The following is a 19357-nucleotide window of genomic DNA, read 5'->3' as shown; positions in this document are numbered from 1 at the left end:
ATGAATCCACAACTGTACGAGTTTTTATTGTGCAGTCCAATTAATATCAATCAAACTGCAGTCTGTGTTTTTTTTATTTTCGATTTTGATTCTTGATCTTAAATAACGAAAAAGAAAAATACAGCTAACAAACACAATAAAACACTTTAAAACACGATAACATAATAAAAAACATGATTTTTTTAATTTTTTTGAAATATTGAGTTCTCATTTTGGAACCGAATCCTTTAAATATGTAAGATTGTGTTTGGTGAGAACTTTCCTACACACATACGTAAACACTTATATGCAATTACTTGTGAATGAGACTCCGTGTGAGACAAGCGGTTTCCTGAACTCGCTGAATTATTGGTGCAAGGAGCGAGCAGTTAATTAGCAGTAATTTACTCGAAGCCGGTTATAGCACAGACGCCTTTCTCTGTTCTAAATATATTTCTATTATACATATGCAAAGCACTGAACACTGCAGTGTAGCACCCATGTTTTTTACTATACATTATACTACAAATACCATGTTTCAACTATGGTTATTGCAGTGAGACCATAGTAAATATGTGGTTACTATGCTTTTACTACAAACAAAACAAAAAACTATGGTTACTTAAGTTAAACCAGTATTCTCAGACATATTCAGATAAAGGGCTCAACTCTTCGTGTTGTTAGCAAAAAGGACAAGTGACACATAGATGCAACTGCATTTCTCTTACTAAGCAGCAAAATGCCAAGGATCACACAAGAACAAATAGCAAAAGACAAAAAGAACAAAGAACTACACTGGTGATTAGATAGAACTTAGATAAGAAAATATTTTTGGGATGTTTAATTGTGAAATGCTTTGTTGGGGCAATATACGACCCCTCTTTGTGTAGGTTGATGGGTAAGAGAGACTGCCTTCATGCAGATAGACCCTCAATGGAGACTGTAGGCATGTTCAGGCGGGTATGATTTAACCCCCTCCCTGTCCTGAACCAATTGAAGGTGAGAGGTAAATGTGGAAAGGATTTGCAGGTGGGTGTAAATAAGTTGACATACGTCTTTGTCCATCGTGATAAACTACCGGACAAACCCACAATTACCTGCATTTTTTCCACCATCGCTCCATCTCTGCTGAAGGATTTGCGGACAAAGACACCAATCTCACACATGTATGCATCTCACCACGTGACATTGTATTTAATAAAAGATCACATTCCTGTATATTGAACACAAAAGGAGCGTACACGTCCCATGTCACTGCTTGAGCAAAGCCATGGTTTGGTCGCATCACAAAAGACCTATTTGCCTTGGTGATGAAAACTACGAAGTAACTTAATAGCACCACAGTACACAATGTTTACAGACACATTTGTTCCACATCGTGTCTTCCCTCAATTCAACCCAACCTGCAAACACTTGAACAGACCCACCCAAAAGTGTCTGCGATTGATGGGACAGGAAGTGGGCTGTGTGTAACAGGACAGATCTTGTGTTAGAGATGCCACAATTGTATTTTTATAAGAGAGCATGTATAACATACATCGAAGAGGCTACTGAACAATTCTGAAATAGCTACTTGGTTGCTTTTTGATAACTGACATGAAGAGGTGTGTGTACGTATTAGCATCGCAATGGTGAAGTATGTAAACAAAGTGGCAACGTGATGCAATCAGCCTAGTTTTCTGTTTATCAACACTTCAGCAACTGTTACTGTCCATGGCGGGCGATGACAGGGTCTCCAACAGCTCGTAGCCCCCTCTGAGTTCTTAGCACCCTGACTGCGGACGGTCGGCTCCACGCCGGGCTTATTTTTAGTCCCCTACCATTTACACACTTTTCAGTAAACGTATGATCTACACAAATGGGTCGACTGAGGAGGAGACAGTCGCACGGCTGGACACCAACCACCAGTTATGTGTTACTCTAACAATGTGAGGAGCAGGACAGCTGATGCTGAGAGAGCACAGAGTGAGCGTCTCTCAAACTAGTGATGTCATCCTAAATAACTCAACATATTGACATACATGAAAATGGATGATTATGCATTTAATGGATGATAAATAATTTTATGATGTAAATTATAATGCTTGGGATGTCAAATCGATTAATCGATCCTATAATAAATGTTTGTGTTTATATAATATATGTGTGGGGTGTGTATATATTACCACACAAAAAACAAGTAGGCCTATATATTTAAGAAATATGTTTATTATCAGTTTTTTATACATCAGCTATATTTCAATGTAAATTTATGAATATTTATGTTAATATATGTTATTTATACATGTATAAATAACATACATCTGTCCCTGTGTGTGCATTGATATACACACATATATAAACACAAACATTTATGTTGGATTTGAGATTTATCGATTCGACAGTACTAGATTTTCTTTTTATCACGATGTTACTCATCAAATGCTACGAAAATCACTGATTATTTGTCCGGCAAGCTGTTGTTGAATGCATGTGTGTTTTTCTGTCAGGGTCTATGACTTACTGTACGAGAAACTGAGGCGTGGGGTGACATCATCTTCAGCTGCCTGACCCCATCCAACCAGGAGAAGAATGATGATGAACCGGGAGTGGGTTGGGAGAGAGAAACGAGGCATGCTCAGTGCCCACATTTTGTTCCTCAGATCACGGAGTGTTCCCTCTCAGGATCTTCTGGCACTCATGAAGATCTTTTCCTCCCTTGTTTATTTTCTTTTTCGCTTCAGCTGGAATCTTGTGCTCCCCTGAAGAGGAGAGGAATGCGACTGATGCGATGACCAGTGATCTTTCCCTGAGCGGGGCCTCAGAATGGTGGACTTCCAAAAATCGGGTCCTCAAGGACAGTGGAAAGGCTCAAGTCAGTCTCCATGTGCTTGTGCAGATGATAACGCAGAGCTCTCAGCAATCTGTAATGAGCAAGACACAAAATATGTGCATTAATGTTTTTTGGGCAAGATAAGATGAGAAACGTTTATTATTACATCCCAACAGTTGAGTTCTGGGTGTATAACATTCAGTCCCTCTCAGTCTTGCCAGTGTCACCTGAGAGAAGCGCTGTATTGGTGACCCGGAAAGCACTTTAGCTGGGTAGGTGGTCTTGTGTGTTCACCCCCAGCTGGCGCACACAAGTGTGGTGCGTGGAATTAATTCAGCCCATGCATATAGAGTTCTTTATTACAAGCATTTATCCGTTTCTAAATGAAGTAAACATCCTCTTTTTGTTAAACAAAACCCATACCCAGTCTAGTAAGGTCACACTTGACAGCACTGGGAGACGTGAGAGTTGAAGCAAAGTATTTCCTACCTGTACGATAAACTCTCCGTGTGGGGTAATATCGCCGACAGTAATCATTAAAGTTTTAGTGCCAAGAATCTCCACATGAGCAAAAATATGTAGCCCTAAGGGACATGCTAACAAAATATTTACTCACTGCTCTCAGCAGGGCCCTACAGTTGTGTTTTATCGTAATGCTAATCATTAAAATAGGTGTGTGTGTGTGTGTGCGTGCATGCGTGCATGTTTGTTTTTATGGGCTGTAGATATGTGATTAAGTAAATAAAAGTGGAAGCACTGATTAAGCTCGGGAAGCTATGGAAAAGTGCCTCATTCTCGGTTTAAACGGAACATATAGAGAAGTTGTCCCCACTCTTCCATAATCACCTACACTGGCATCAATCATGTATTGCATAAAGCACTGTTCTGAGAACAGCTATTCCAGGTAACGTCACACAATTTATAATTTCCGCCCTCCTGCTAAGATGACCTCATTCGCTTCCATTTCAATAAGCAACGTAAAGACATATAATACACTGAGTTGTACTGCAAGGCAAATTAAATGGATGGCAAGTAATATGAACAGCACTTGATATGTGATCTACATCTCCAGAACTGAACCCAACCAATATATCAGTGCAATAACACTTAACTGGTTTCCATTACTCTGGTTGTACAGAGCAACATTTCAAAGAACCGCAAAACTAATCCAATTGCGCACAACAGATTTAACATCAATGATAAATCAACGTGGAGAAGCTAACAAATGGGGTGTGGTGGGAGAAAAAGAAAACACCTGACATCGGCGTCTAAGGTGTTTAAAAAAACATACATGCTGCAAGTGTGTTATTTCGAAAACGAAAATGAATTTAAGGCTAAATATACTACAAGACTTTTGCCCAGATTTTCAGTCTGGACTTGTTGCAGAAGGTCAGTGCGCAGATTTGTTTAGTCCGTGTGTTTCTATCTGAAACTTTCGAAAAGTCTGCAAGTGTATGAAAATCTGTTCAGATTTTAAGTCTTGTATTTTATTCCAGCTAACTTTGATGTTGCCTACAATCAATTGCTATAAGATTATATACATTTCCTAAACTTCATCAGCATATCTGGCTTTATAGATACGCGTATCTTGTTAGTCTCAACCACATATTGTACCAGCTAGCCTAAGAATACCAAAAACTACCTAATACAATGTACAACACGAGTCAACAAAGTACCATGTGTGTTTATGTTTTAAAACCTTCCTAGGCTCTGCAGCTGCTTCAGAATTGAACCAACATTTAAATTTGGCACTAATTTCCGAGCGGGATTCTGCATTTACCGAACAAGTGCCAAAACTGCAAGGATGCTTTTACTCTAACATAGACAACATGAGAGAGTACAGCACACCAGTTGACAGTCGTCTCTGAATAAAGAGAAGATAGAAACAAGGCAACTTCTCCATCTGGGAGACGGCGGAAACGCTCCCATGGGGAAACATGGGAGTACTGAATCAGAAAACTGTTGCGTGTTCAAACAGAATGTGAAAATCGAATAGGCAGGTAGTAAATAATGAAATTTTCAACAAATAGATACATAAAAATATATTCAACCTTTTAATATATATTCAGATCATTTGTTGTAACAAAGGATCTTCTGAAGAACTGCTGAATTGTTAATGATCATAGTGGACATGATTTGTAAAGGCAGAGAAAGACGTGATAATAACATTATGTTTAAGTAATGATAGATTTACAGATTTACACTAACATACAGAGTGTTGAAGGACATTCTGTATATAGTCACAGTCGTGATAATATAATATATCAACATCCTACCATACAAACTTGGCCATTTATTCTGAGTTGTCTACAGTACACCGTTTGTCTGTGCTCTGTTAATTTGACACATTTTCATTCCTGAAATCTCCCAGACGGAAGCTTTGTTTACAAGGTCAAACTCCCCTTGCCACTGACCATATGCTGGGGTTGGAATGTGTCCTGAACTGGTCAAGGCTGTGGGTTCTGCCATATTGGTGTGGGCGGCTCGATTACAAAGCACCATCAGCTTCTTGGTGTTGGGTGTGCTGAAGTGACATCCCAGCTGACCAATGACAACATGATCCCATCAATTTTCATTTGGACAGGACAGGTGAGATGCATGCAGAGCTGCAGAAGAACAATGAAGGTCCCTCTGATGGCACAGATTATACACACACATTTCGTTTCTGTCAAGTGTCAAGAAGCAACGAATCAAGCGAATACACGTTTTAAAAAGGCATATACTGTGATAAATGGACAAAATCCTACTTCAATTCTCATATGTTATCCTTATGTCCCCATAGTGAGCCAGAGACATGTTTAAACATGAACCATTTTGCTACAACTACTGCCAAAATAGTTTTAACTTGTCTTTATATTACTTAAATGCCTTTTCTAATTTAGACTGAAAGGGTTTTTTTGTTTTGTATTTTTTTCGAGACTGAGGATTCTGTATACAAAGACAGATATACAAATGGTAATGACGCATGATTCTTTGCAATATGGAAACAAACATCATTCGCTGATTTGCAGAGTTCCGTACGTCAGGACTTTAGAGAAATGTCTCCGGAAAACAAAGTCATATCATATTGTTCATCCCTCATTTTCTTATTCTGCTGAATATTTGAGATGACTTGTAATGCACAAACTGCTGAAGTGAGCGGACCAGGATGCTGTGCAGATGGTAAATGGTTGCTCTGCTGAATTGTAATTCTTGGTCTATCCCATCAGTTATGATACAGTTACTGCCATCAAAGGCAGAGTTCAATAATACCGAAAAAAAACTCTAAAGGGACAAATAATGTTGAACTGAAAGTATTTAAATCTATATTTAGCCAACATCCGATAAAACTCATGTGTAATATCTGTACACTATACAACAAAATGTCTGTTTGTGTTTCTCATGAAATATAAGTTGTTTACAAAAACAGCAGCCCGATGATCCGGTTTGTCAAAAGGCATAAGATCATCTTAAAACCAGCTAAACAAGCAAACCAGGCCGGCAAGTCTATGCAAATCTCTCACTTCCATACTGTCATCTAAATTATATATACGTTTAATGAGACACCGGCGGCATTCGGTGTTGTTTGGGTATTGCATCAATGGGCACTGATATGGATTATTAATTCTTCAATGCAGTAAAATGTTGGAAGTGTTTTGTTTATGACTTGAAGACTCATGACACTTTGAAGAATAACCAGCACATGTGCTATTGAACTATGATTCATTATTGTTAAAGTCCTTAAAGTGTTGAAACATTCCATTGCACATATTTTGCAAACATGAAGCTCAGATGAACATGAATCACATTACCAGCATGATGTGACTCAGCACAAGAAGTATTGCAACACCTGGCCGGCACAGGAAGTGATGCTGCATTTGTGTTGTGTCAGAATTAAACATCAGTATCTGTTCAAAGATCCTCGACAGTCTATGCTATATGGAAACAGTGAATCATGAAGTACAGAATGTAATATTGTTAAGTTCTTTTCTGTTCTCGTCCCTCATCTAAGCCTCAGACCCATCTTAAAGAAATTAATGGCCCACTCCTCCCGGGATGATCTGACCAGCCCTGATTACATCCATATGCTCCGTCAAAGATCTTTAATAGCCTAATTAAAATCTTATTAAATAGCCAAAGCAAAATGGAAAAATGTCCGTTATGGTTAAAAAGTTTTTTATAAAAAGAGCTTCAACAAATGATCAAGCTAATTTTACAAGAAATACCTCTGAAATGAAAGCATCACACTTGAGCTTCATTAAATGGGGGGAGTAGCTAGATAAATGTGAAATATGACTGTGAAATGACACAGGAATATCATTACCGCTATCTCTCTAAACTAAAACGTGTCTAACGGGGTCAGAGTCAGATGTGCAAATATTGCGAGCAGATTTTCTTTCTGTCCTTACTCCTGCTTAGAAATTTCCATAACAGATGTGGGTTCTGTGAAACGTGGTACAGCTGGGAAGTGTCTGAGAAAAGACCTGCTAATGCCATCATCTCTTTGTCAGGAAAAACTATATTTAAATGAAAAGCTCCATGTGGTTTAGCTTTAATTTTCAGTGCATATTCATCCCTCTGGGTAAAGTAACATGAGGCATGATTCCAGATCAGCCTTTGATCAGCCAACGCGTAATCGAATTATCTCAACGCAATTACACTTACACAACGCTGTAGACGTCACAGTATTGACTCATCTTCTGATGACCCTAACATTGGTTTCAGTTTTACTTGGAAAGAACCTAAACTAAGCTGTCTTAAGAACATAAATGAAGTTCCAGTTCCAGAAAAATCAATCTCGGGTATTTATTACAAGGAAATTCAATTCTCAGAAAAGGATATATAAAACAGCTCCCAGAAGGAGAAGCCAGAATCACAATGAACCCAGGTGGAGATTTGCATCTGTTGAACGTAAAATACTTTCTTCTTTAAGAGAAACAATACATGGATGATCTTAAAGCTTCACATTTAAGATGATACTACTGACCTTATTTGTTAAATGATGACGTTTGAGGAATTCTTTTAGACCCCAATGCAAATAAAAAATCCTGAAAGGTTCAAAGGGGACAGTTGTTAAAGGGACAGTTGTTAAAGGGACAGTTATTAGTTGACCATTCTTTGGAAGTACTTCTGTAAGTGGATCTCCCTTAGGGGAAATAACCCTGATGACTTTCTGGAAGTGGTCTTAAATATTAAGGGTCTCTATTTCTCGCAGTCCTGTATGAGCAAAGGGAGTATCCATGCCTCATCTCTTCAGTTTATCTATTCAGAACAGAGTCCTTTGAGATATGATGCATACAGCATCAACCTCAAATACAAAAGGTTTTCTTGGAAAGTAATGGGGACATCCTTATGTCAAGACCTGGGTCACATGTTTCTTTTGATGTCAGAGTAGATGTAATCTAATCTACTGAAGTACAAAGCCACAGTCTCAATACATACAGCATAGGGCCTCCTATGGGAAAGAAGAACTGAGGATGCAAACAGGTTAACTTTACAGTACTGGGGACATTATTCCGTTTTTGAGTCAAATCTCATTTTGTATGTATTATGAATAACTCTCCTGGCACAGCTGGCATAAGTCGTACTCTGTAATTACTGCAATAATGCATGCGAACATTTGCTTCGATTTCTACAGCGTGCAGATCTTATTAAATAGTTTTCAACCGTGGAACTGCAACGGGTCTTTACGATATAATTGTGGAGGACCTCTGTGATAATATCTTCTCTGATGATTGTTTCAATTTTCTGTGGGATTAACTGAAGGTTACTCTGCTTTTTGGTTTTCACATTCTTTAAAAAAGAAAGAAAAACTTTCGTCTGTTAACCGGATAATTAAAAGACCACAGTGATTCTGCTAGGATAGACCTTGCGGACTTTGCCTACACCAGCTGGGGTCCTTCACTCGTCATGATATTCCAGCATCCTAAACAGTACCTAAGTATCTCCACTGCTTAAAATCACAAAGAACAGCTGTTACAGAAGTCAAACACCTGTCTCTGCAAAGAATCTCAGCTCCACGCTATACAAACGCAATGCATTTGGACTATTACCCTGTCAGTGGTGTTTTAAAATCATAGAAGATGCAGAAGAGAAACACTCGGAGCGCTCGTGCCTCGAGGTCCAATAATGATGCTCCATGGAGTTCATTTTCTTTTAGCCTAACATCAACAGAGGCAAAAGTGCACTCAGCAATTACACAGACATTCGCTAATGAAGCTCTGACAGTTAAGGCATGAAGCTGTCAGCTAAGCCTATTTGGTATATAACATACAGTACAGATATGACTTGTGGGTTTCATATGATGGCTGTCAGGGGACTGAAGAAAGTTACGGCTTTAAATCCTTCAGGAGCCGTTATATAATTACATACAAACTAGGCTGGAAGAATGCCATTGCTCTACAGCCTTACAAGTGTGCTGATTTCTTATTTATATACTTTATTTACCGCCAGCTTACTGAATTTCAAATAATATTGCTAACTAATAAACTGTTCGTTTGACTTTTAAAGGTACAGTGTGTAATTTCTATTGACAAAAAAACTTTGAACTTTGATGAAGCGTTTTGTTTTTATGACCTTAGAATGAATTATTTCTATCTGCATACACTGAGGGTCCCTTTACATGGAATTCACCATGTTGTTTCTACAGTAGCCCTAAACGGACAAAATGATTTACAGAGTTTCGTAGACGCTTTATCTCCTTCGGCAAGGAAAAGAAAATGTGACAACATCTTGGTGCTGTGTCAGCCACTTGGTTGTGTGCCGTTGGTTGCAATTCCGCTAGATGCTGCTAAACTTCATACATTGGACTTTTAATGATCGAATGAACAAAAAATTGCGTCTAAGCAGTACCGCCAAATTGTATCAAAAAAATGTTCTTTGTTTTTCTAAAATTTTAAGACATAATTGCAGCAATTCTTTTAAAACCCCTGATCAAAAACCGACATTTAGAGCTAAGGGATTTACAGAAATCTCTATTTGGGGCCAGCTGTTTTAAAAGTTAAGCATGGATCCGAGCAACGCTGGCGTTTGAAAAAGTAAATATAGTCTGCTTTTAAAAGTGGGTCACAGTCGGCTTTAGCACTCTGTTCCTATTCCTAAATGTTTCCCATTGTTCAGTATTATCTCACCATCTAATTTGATGCATTATTCAGAGATGGTAATATTGACATGACATTCTGGGTGCTGATAAGGGGCACTACACTTTGCACACTTCTGTGCTACTGTATTTCTGCTTCCTGTTATGCCTGAGCTGTTGGCAGAACTGTAACAGTTGAATTTTTAGTCAACAAGAAACCTTTTATTCCAGAGCAGCAATGCCACTGATGTTAACTTTAATGTAAAATTGCCTAGCAATGTTTATATTGTTCCAAAGAAAAATCCGATTTTGCAACTATTGTGTTTTTATCTTTTTGACTAATGCCAAACGTTATAAACTATACTATATAAAGGCTTGTTCAGAATTTGCTTGAGTTTTCATGGATCGCATTACCTCCATTTAAATGTGCATTATGCTTGAACAGCCAATGTATCTGAAAAAAAAATCTTTATGTCACACTGGTTTAGAGCAATCAGATCTATATCTACAAAGTCCTAAACAAACCGTGCGTTTTGGCCATATGTACAGTGTGTAGAAAATGCCTAGACCTCTGGGCCTTAACATACCCAAGACAGATGTTTAGGGTGCTGTAAGTGTGCTACACCCATCAATCACATCAAAGGGCCAACAACACGGTGCACAGCGCTTCCTAACAGCCATCAATATCTCTCCCATCAGTCAAACGGCCTTTCACAGACAGATAGGTTCCCACCAGTGGCTCCTAAACCCTTCAAACAGATGGACTTCTTAGTTCATAGCCACCATTAAAAACTATTAGCAGATACCGTCACTTATCATTACGCCAGTAATAGCATTACAATAGCATTAGACACTGGCTAGTTCAGCGCACACCACACAGCTCCATGTGACACGGCGTTTACCATCTAAAACTATTCTGAACAACATCTTGATAAACCTTCAACAATTATGCTTGCAGATAAAAATATGAAATGGTAATCTGTGATTCTATACACTACAGGACCAACAAAAAAATAAGTAATCACTAAACAGACACATTATGCGTCAATTATCCTCTTTAACTCCATATGAATGCAACAAATGGATCATTTATATCTTTCTCTTAGCAGTGCTGAAACAAGATATCCCTTTGCATAATCGATAAACCATATGACTCAATCAATATTACATTTACACAATGAAATACAAACAATAATGTATCCTGAGATGACCTCTCTGGATTTAGAGCTTATGCACAGATGAGCAAAGATCTTTCGAAAAGAATATTAAAAGATAATGACCTTCATTTTCGTTATTGTGAGTATTCTTAAACACAATCTTTTGTATAGAGAATGATCAGACTACTTCAATCTTATGTTTTGTGGTTTACTACTAGGTGATCATTATTTTCTGTCGGGAATAGCTGCACTTAACAGAGTCCTGACCTTTATCTGTCAAGGTGATGAGCGTCACCTTCTCTTCCATCAGCATCCAGCACATGATGCATATCATCTCTATTTTCTCATTCTGGTAAATCTGACAGCTGAGCGTCAATCTGAAAATCATTTTGTCATTCGATCAGATAAACCACACCCAGAAGAAATTTACTTTTGTCTTATTCTCCAGTACAACATATCTGAAAACCCCTAAAACAAGAAATATTAAGTACAGGAAAAAGTGTTGCCTATCAATGATGTATATTCGATTATGTTTGCATTAAGCAATTTAGCATTGTACTTGCACAGACCATTTATGTTTACCCAAAGCCACTTACAGTTTACAACATTATTTGGTCTCCCTGGGGATGAAACCCCATGACCTTTGAATTTCTAACACAATCCTTTACCAACAGAACTCCAGGAATAGACACTATTTTACAAGGTGACTTACAAAAAACTACACCAAATCAAACAAAAGCACACCTTCCTGACTCTCGTCATCTGTACATCTTTGCTTTGTTATTTAAATGCATTTTGTTTTAAGGATGATCAAAAATTTTAATCGAAAAAGCAAGACAGGAACAAAATACAGCTTCAAATGCTTTTCCTACAATCAAAGAACCAGATGACCAGTAATTACTTTTCTCAGTTTGAAAGCAACCATCCTTTAGAATGTGTGATGTTGAACCGATCACATAATCCCTGAATGGACTCGAGTCAGGGAGACTGCGGCAGCCTCCTGTCCTCAAACTGTCTGAGAAGAGCTTTTGTGGCATATCGATGAGATGAAACAAACTCTACGCTTGCATTAAGGAAACTACAAATGGGCATCACTCTAATATTTGAGCATTTTCTCTTTTTATCAAACCTATATGCATGTGAAATCTATCGTTGTACGCAACTGAATCGGCCTTTTAAGCATCTTGATTTGCAGATGGAGGGAATCTACTTAAGCGCTCGTGGTGTTTGAAAAGAATTCGGAGGGTCATCTGGGGCTGTTACGCTGGCGTAGCTAAACCACTCAGCCTGCTCCGTGCTGGTGGATGATCTCATTGCGGGCGGCACAATAAAGCGTCCCCCACTCCAGGGCCAAAGAGCACAATGTCACCCAGGCAGTGGCATCTCAATCATGTCTGTGATCCAAACAATTCCTTGCAACCGAGATATTTAGACTTAATTCCACTCTACGCACGATCGAGTCCTAGACGGCGGGCTGTGACCTTGGAGGACGGGCTGACCCATAATTAATAGGGCCAACGTGGGTCATGTCAATCAAACTGGCAGCACACTTGCAAGATTTGCTTAGAAATTGTGAAAATGCATTTTTGGCTTTTAGAGATGAGGGGCAATATGTTCTGGGCCTAAATTGATGTTTTTTCATCATTATTTGGTTATTCTTTTAAAAAAAGATTAATGTTTTGTGATACAGACATCAAAAAGTAATTGGGGTAAGGATGTCACAGAAGAATGTTGTTTATAACCTGAGCTGTTGTGCGCAATTCGACAGTATGTAACACATCACTTCATTTGGCATAACCGACCTTTCCTGGTGTTTATGATGACACTACAGCTCAAGCTGAGACACGATGAAACAGGTCGTTTCAATCCATTACAAAAACACATTCCAACACACCTGCTTTGTAAAGGTCGCTTCAAGAAAACTTTCATTAACAATTTATTTTAGACTAATGGGAGGGTTTCATGTGGAGCATTGTGAGATTCATTTCTAAAGGAGGGGTTCGTTTTTAGAAAGGAAGTATTGCAGCACATGGTGTAGTTTCACCTGGAGGCGTAACTCTGTTTGTAATCCTATAGTAATTGCACCACCCAGCTCAGGTTATGCAGGTCAGAGCTGATAGTTTAGACCATGAAAACCAAATTGTGGGTTTCTGGGATATGAATCTGAAATGTCTGTGCCAACTAAACCAGATTCACATAGCTGATCAATCTTAAGATCTATAGCAGATTGTCTTACACCTTGAATGCAGCCATGAAACCAGGAACAATAAACACAAACCTCCATGAGTGGGTGATGTTGTGTAGAAGGCTGGTCAGGGCGGGTTCTTATCACTTGTATCTGTAGATTATTCTGACGGGAAACAAATTAAGATCACTATCGTTCTGTTCCTTTGAATATAAAACAGGCAGGAAATTGAACAACCAATTAATTTTTCTTTTCCCATGCTGCATCAGAAAGGAAACGTAGACATTTTAATATAAATGTATACATTTTAACACATTTAAGACGTCATAAATATTACTTTACTAGTTTGATTTAACCCATAACAGGATAGACGCTGATGATGATGCAAAAATAAAACAAAATCAATCATCATCAAACGCAACATGCGTTTCATAAAAATTAAGATGAAAAGAAAATGAATGATACTACTCATTGTATAGATGAAAACCAACAAAGCCTATTTATAGGAATATGAGTGAGAATTTATTTTGTACTGTTCTGAACTCCACTGTTGCTACAAGGGTTGAATGATGGTGTAAGTCAACATCGAAACCAAGTGCAAGACCTAAATTCCTAAACATGCCAACTTCAGTCCACTTGAATTAATAATTCATCATACAATATCTCAGCTCCCTCACTTTCTCTCATACACTTCCATTCTTCCTATACAAACACAAGTAAGGCTTGCTCGGACCGTATTGCACTTCTCACGCAGGAAGCTTTCAGCATGCTGTTGGCATAAGATGTACTGTTCCAGTATGCTTCGCTTCACACTGTTCAGTTACACACAAGGGTTTCTGCATAGGTGGACAAAGGTGGACTCTTGTGGCCATCTGGGTCAGAGATGGACCTGTCAAAAAGGTTCGAGTGTATAAGTTTGCCTACACGAGAGACGGGGCTCTGACGGATGGAGCGTGTGACGGATAGGATTTTTTAATGCGTTGCAACAGAGCGAGGTGGGCTTAAAATCAGGTGGAAATACAGTGTGATATTCCACAAAGTGGTGGAGGCGCTTTTATCTGAGATCCGGACAGTCCTCATCTCCGTGATGCATACTTGCGATGGCTTTAAATCATCCAATAACTCATAAATAATTCTGTCGGCTCAGATCAGGTATCAGAGCATAAACAAAAGTAGCGTGGTGTGAAAAGCGTTTAGTTGCAGAGGAGCAGTTGTGTGGTGTGAATCTCCACGCGGTCATGGTAAGGTATGTTTGGGAAGGTCGGAGAAGCCATTAGTGGGGAAGAGGGCACAACCTGGAATGCTTTAAGAAGATATCGAATCACGATGTGCATGTGTGTGTGTCAGAATGTGTGAACGCTCAGCTTGTCTCATGTTAATCGGCTTTCTAAATTAATTTATGCCGTTTTTAAGCACCTTAAACTACACATGAAAACAAATGCACACAAACACACAATCTGTGTCACATTCTTAGTAGTGTAAGAATCACAGACAGGCTTCACCACACGCGGCCCAGCCTGTTTAAAATAGACATGCATAATGCATGTAACACAGAAGGAACAGGTGTGAAACAGAGGTGTCAGTGCGTGCGTGACGCACTAAAAAAAACAGACATACTTGCCCCTTCATATGTGCACGTGACCATTAAAACTGATTCCAGGGGGTTGTTCTGCTTAATGTATTACACAAGCCCACTTACTTTGCAATCTCTAGTTCTTGCTCACGCACTCTCTCTTGTGGGTCACAAGTCACTAACTGTCTCAGAAACAAGCATGCAAATACTGAGCTTTGGTCTGTTTCCAACTCCAAAGCCAGTTCCCATATAATGCCCCTGGGAGAAACAGTTTGACTTGGGAAACCGGAGGGGGTCCTCTGACGTCTTTTTAAGACGCATGTTAAAAGACTTCCCAGCAGCGAGTAAAAACACAGTGCCTCGTCCCCCCTAGGCTTTAAGTCATGATGGTTTACGAAACTACATGACCTCTGTCAAAACTTCTGTTCTCACTGCCTGCGTGCATGTATTGCAACAACAGTGTGAGATGGCACCAGTGACGCAGGCTTCTTTTAAACATTATGGAGGCGCCCCCCTTGTCCATAAGCCCCCCACCCAATCACAAAAGAAACTATGTGCGTGATTCAGTCACACAAATGACCAGTCAAACAAATAAACTTTAGGAATGTTGGTGGCATTACATGGAAATACTGAATTCTTTAAAGCCACCTCAAGCATGAAGGAGCACGAGTTGAAAAGACATGTAATAGCGAACTCATTTTTTGTATTTAATTTTTATTTAATTTGTATTTAGTTTAATTTAAATATTTAGAATATTTGGTTGTTTAAATACCCATGTGTCAAAGTCTAAATGTTTTGTCTCATCCATATATAAGAATTTACCTTTTTTTCTCATACATTTATATTGATTATAGCGGAAAAACATATCAATATGCAGCGCAGTTACCCAACTCGCAGTCGTACATTAACCGCGTGCGCGCAGAAATTATTTCCTGCGTTCCATTCCCAAGTGATCATCCCTATGCCTACTCTCTTCGCATAGTAAAGTTCTTGATGCGTAAGCTTGACGTTGTTTTGTATCGATAATATATTTTAAAAATACAATGTTGCTTTATAGTAACACCAAGTGAAACTTATGTGCCGAGATACACTACACACGTTTTACTGTATAGAAAGCATACCAACAACTTTATTAATGTAAAAAATCAACCATGACTGAAACTGAAACGTTAATTCATATCAGTATACAAGGTTTTTTTAAGGGAGGAGGTTGTTGAGGAGTTATAACTGTCAGCAGAAAAGGGATTGTGTTTGTTTGCTCTCTCCTCAGCTCATAAGAGTGTTGCAACACTCAAGGAGTAACTAAGATTTGCTCTTGTTTACCTTTCTTGATTCTACTATCAGAGAAGATAATTGACCTAGTTCTTTAATCCAAGTAAAATAATGCACACACACAGAGACGCAGGTACTGTATACAGTAGCTAGTCAAGCAGGAGGAATCAAAGCGAAAGCTGGAAAAATAGCCCTGGGATCTGATGACTGAGATGAGAAACAGGTGGTGCGTGGAGACCTGAGAAAGGAGAGCTTTGTGCTCTCTAAAGATACTATGAAGAGATACGGTCTGCGTCTGCTCCGCTTCTACTATCGACTTAATATGCAACGAGCCGCTGTAGCAAATTTAGCAGAGCCTTTTTATTCTGCCTGCCTTGTTCTTCAAATCTATTCCACATCTGATAACATCATAGACCTCTCACCATTACACTATGACTATGATACACTTTTAAAAAGCTATTGGATCGTCTTGGCACCGCGAGGGAGAATGTAACTTCATTCAAATGCATTCCCTGGTCTTGAAACAATGTTGTCTGGTAAAGTTTAACAGAAGCAAGGCGGGCAGTGCATTATTAGTATAACAGGCACTGTCTTTTGCCAACTACACAAACACTCTCCGACAGCCTCACACAGGCCGACCATTGTCAAGGCTCCTGTACCCAGAATGCTATTACTAGCTGCGGTCTTTATGAACCAGACGAAATAAAAGCACACAGAAAAGACTACCAGCAGCAAAATCACCCCATTTCATTTGATCCTTTCCACCTTTTCTGTTTCTATTTTTAAACTTTTCACAATATCTTACAACCACTTTTCACTATGATTCCTTAAGGTTTTTATAGAAGTTCCAAAACCTAGTTAGCCGTCTTCTTCCTATATGGGCAGTTGAATTTTAAGGCAGCATTCCCGACTGCAATTGAAACGTATGCGTGTGATTAAAACACATTTTAATATTTAATAATATCTGTAAAATAACAATGTCAAATAATTTTCCCAAAATCTATATAACATTTTCACTGAGCTCGTTGCAATGTACAGCTGCGGAAACAAATTAAGAGACCATTCATAATTTTCATTTATTCAGCATTTCTAGATGTATTGTGGCCATTCCAGTTCAGTGACTGTTGAAATTCAACCTCAGGAGTGATCTAAAGTCATCCAACAGCTATGTGAAAGACTGACAGCATGACAAGACACATAACAACAGTTTTTCCTAAATACACTGTTGTATTGCTTAAAAGTGAATATGAACTTGTTCTCTTTGCAAAATTTGTGGTCTGAAAAAATACAGTGCATCTTTTCTGTTATTTGGACCCGTCTCTCCATTATTTGCATATAAATGCAAATAGAAACAATATCTTTATTTGAAAAATTTGAGAAATATTGTTAGCAGTTCACAGAATGAAACAAAAATGATAATTTGACCTGAACATATAAATATATCATTCAGAAAAACCTAAAATGGTCTTTAAAGTGGTCTCTTAAATTTTTCCGCAGTTGTTTGAAAGGATTGCCTACTCAGCAACATATTCATTCAATGCTGCCTTTTGGCCAATTTTGGATTGAACAGCATGAATTTGGACAAAAGAAGTAATCTTGGCATCTGTGATGTCTTACAGATGCGGTCTATGTAGGCATCTTACTAACGTTTTTGGAACAGATCCCTAGTCTATACTGTAAACTGTGTACATGTTCAGCTCTTTGAAGATAACTTAAATTGCTGTCTTTGATACCGTTCCCTTTAATTCCCAAACTGCAGTGGTTATCTCCTACGTGCAGCTGTCCAACACAACACCACCGCTGTCTAAAAAAAAACCTCTCACTAGACATACACTTGATGTGCAAGTTGATCTTTTTTGCACCTGGAAATAGATGTGCTCCATCACAGCCTGCCTGTTAATTCAAGAAAATTACTTTTACACACATTAAAATTACTCTCACACCCTGATCACAGAAATCCAACCCAGACATAAAAAAAGCCTATGTCACTGAAGTGGTTTTACATTTAGCTCCTGAGTGATGATGCATTACTAGTCACCGATCTGTAGGGTGACTAACTAGGCTAGAGGTGTCTGTTTTCTTAATAACATCTGTAGTCTCTGCTTCCAGCATACCTTTGAACCAATCGCAGATGTGTGAAGATGCCAAAACCACATGAGCAAAGACAGCTTAAAGCTTTTAATAAAGACCCTCACACTTCTTGCTTTTCAGATTTTTCCCTTCACTTCCCTGCGTTCCCAAGTTCATGGAAAGTTTCTCTGGAGCGGCTGGCTGTCACAGTCTCCTGGCAGAGACCCCAGCTGGAAAGGGAGAAGCGAGCACGTCTGTGTATGTATCCATGTGTGTGTGTGTGTCTGTGTGTCAGGACACCAACTCAAAAGAAGACAGAGCCTTCTGCTCCAAGTAAAACTGCCAAAGGATTCACGCGCACCGTCCAACCCAAACTACAACACACCCTGCAGAACTGATCATTTGAGACCGAACCCAAACAAACGCAGGCTCTTAAGACACGCACACAAACAGAAGCAGACTGAACTCGCTGTTCTGTGATCCATTACGACCCGCTATCACCTCCCAGATAACGTCTTACAGTGACGGGATTGTCTCGTGTCAAAGCACAACCTCCCCCTCGAACCCTCCCGACCCAGCACCACTTTTAGAGCCCTTTGCAATAACAAACCCCTATGCGGACACACCACCCGCCTGCAGCATATATCAGCAGAGTGGCGCAATAAAACCCTTTCATTTGCACACTAACCAAACACCCCCGCAGACAAGAATCAATCATTAACAGCAACCAGCAAGAGACGTTTGAATAAGTGCTGAGTACTTACTCTTTAACAGACACAGATTTCCATCTCGTTCCTCAGAGGGGGGAAATACAGAATTCCTTTTGGAAAATCAAGAGAAGACAGAATCCTTAAGGTTAGAAGTAGTTTCAGTAGAAACAGTAGAGGCCAGCATCGGTTGTTGACAGGTTTGGATATGAGGATCGGTAGTACAGCTCTCATGCTCTGTCTGCTATTCTGACTGTGTGTGTGTATCCATGCTGGAGTAGTAAAGACCGCCTCTGGCTTATTTATAGCCCCGCCCCCTTACGCTGAGAGAGAGTAAAAGGGGCTGAGCGAGAAGAACTGGGGGAAAAGAATCAACATCAGAGCTTAAAAGAAATCACAAGGTTTCTTAACTTGTGTAGTTTTACTTTTAGTACCCGTGGCTCCTCAATATGAATTGTAGGCAATCTTTCTTTGTCACTACACTCGGATCTAGCTGAATATATTGAGTAAAGAGAAATATAATACGGTCAGGAAGGGGTGATGAT

The 19357-nt window shown here is 39.1% G+C and overlaps 1 protein-coding gene across 1 annotated transcript in view; it reads right to left on the bottom strand.

Moving 5' to 3' along the window:
• The window catches only part of sema4ba (sema domain, immunoglobulin domain (Ig), transmembrane domain (TM) and short cytoplasmic domain, (semaphorin) 4Ba), a 43280-nt gene extending 24211 nt beyond the window's left edge, over positions 1–19069 (bottom strand). The window contains exons 1-2 of the mRNA XM_079466405.1: positions 18870–19069; positions 2483–2882 (exon numbers count right to left, since the gene is read on the bottom strand). Of these exons, the coding sequence (XP_079322531.1) occupies positions 2483–2609 (127 nt within the window). The 5' untranslated portion in view covers positions 2610–2882; positions 18870–19069. The remainder of the gene's footprint in view (positions 1–2482; positions 2883–18869) is intronic.
• Between the last annotated feature and the right edge of the window lie 288 nt (positions 19070–19357).

This window comes from Barbatula barbatula (assembly GCF_947034865.1).
Source record: "Barbatula barbatula genome assembly, chromosome: 10".
Lineage (NCBI taxonomy): Eukaryota > Metazoa > Chordata > Actinopteri > Cypriniformes > Nemacheilidae > Barbatula > Barbatula barbatula.
This window is presented reverse-complemented; position numbering and strand designations above follow the sequence as displayed.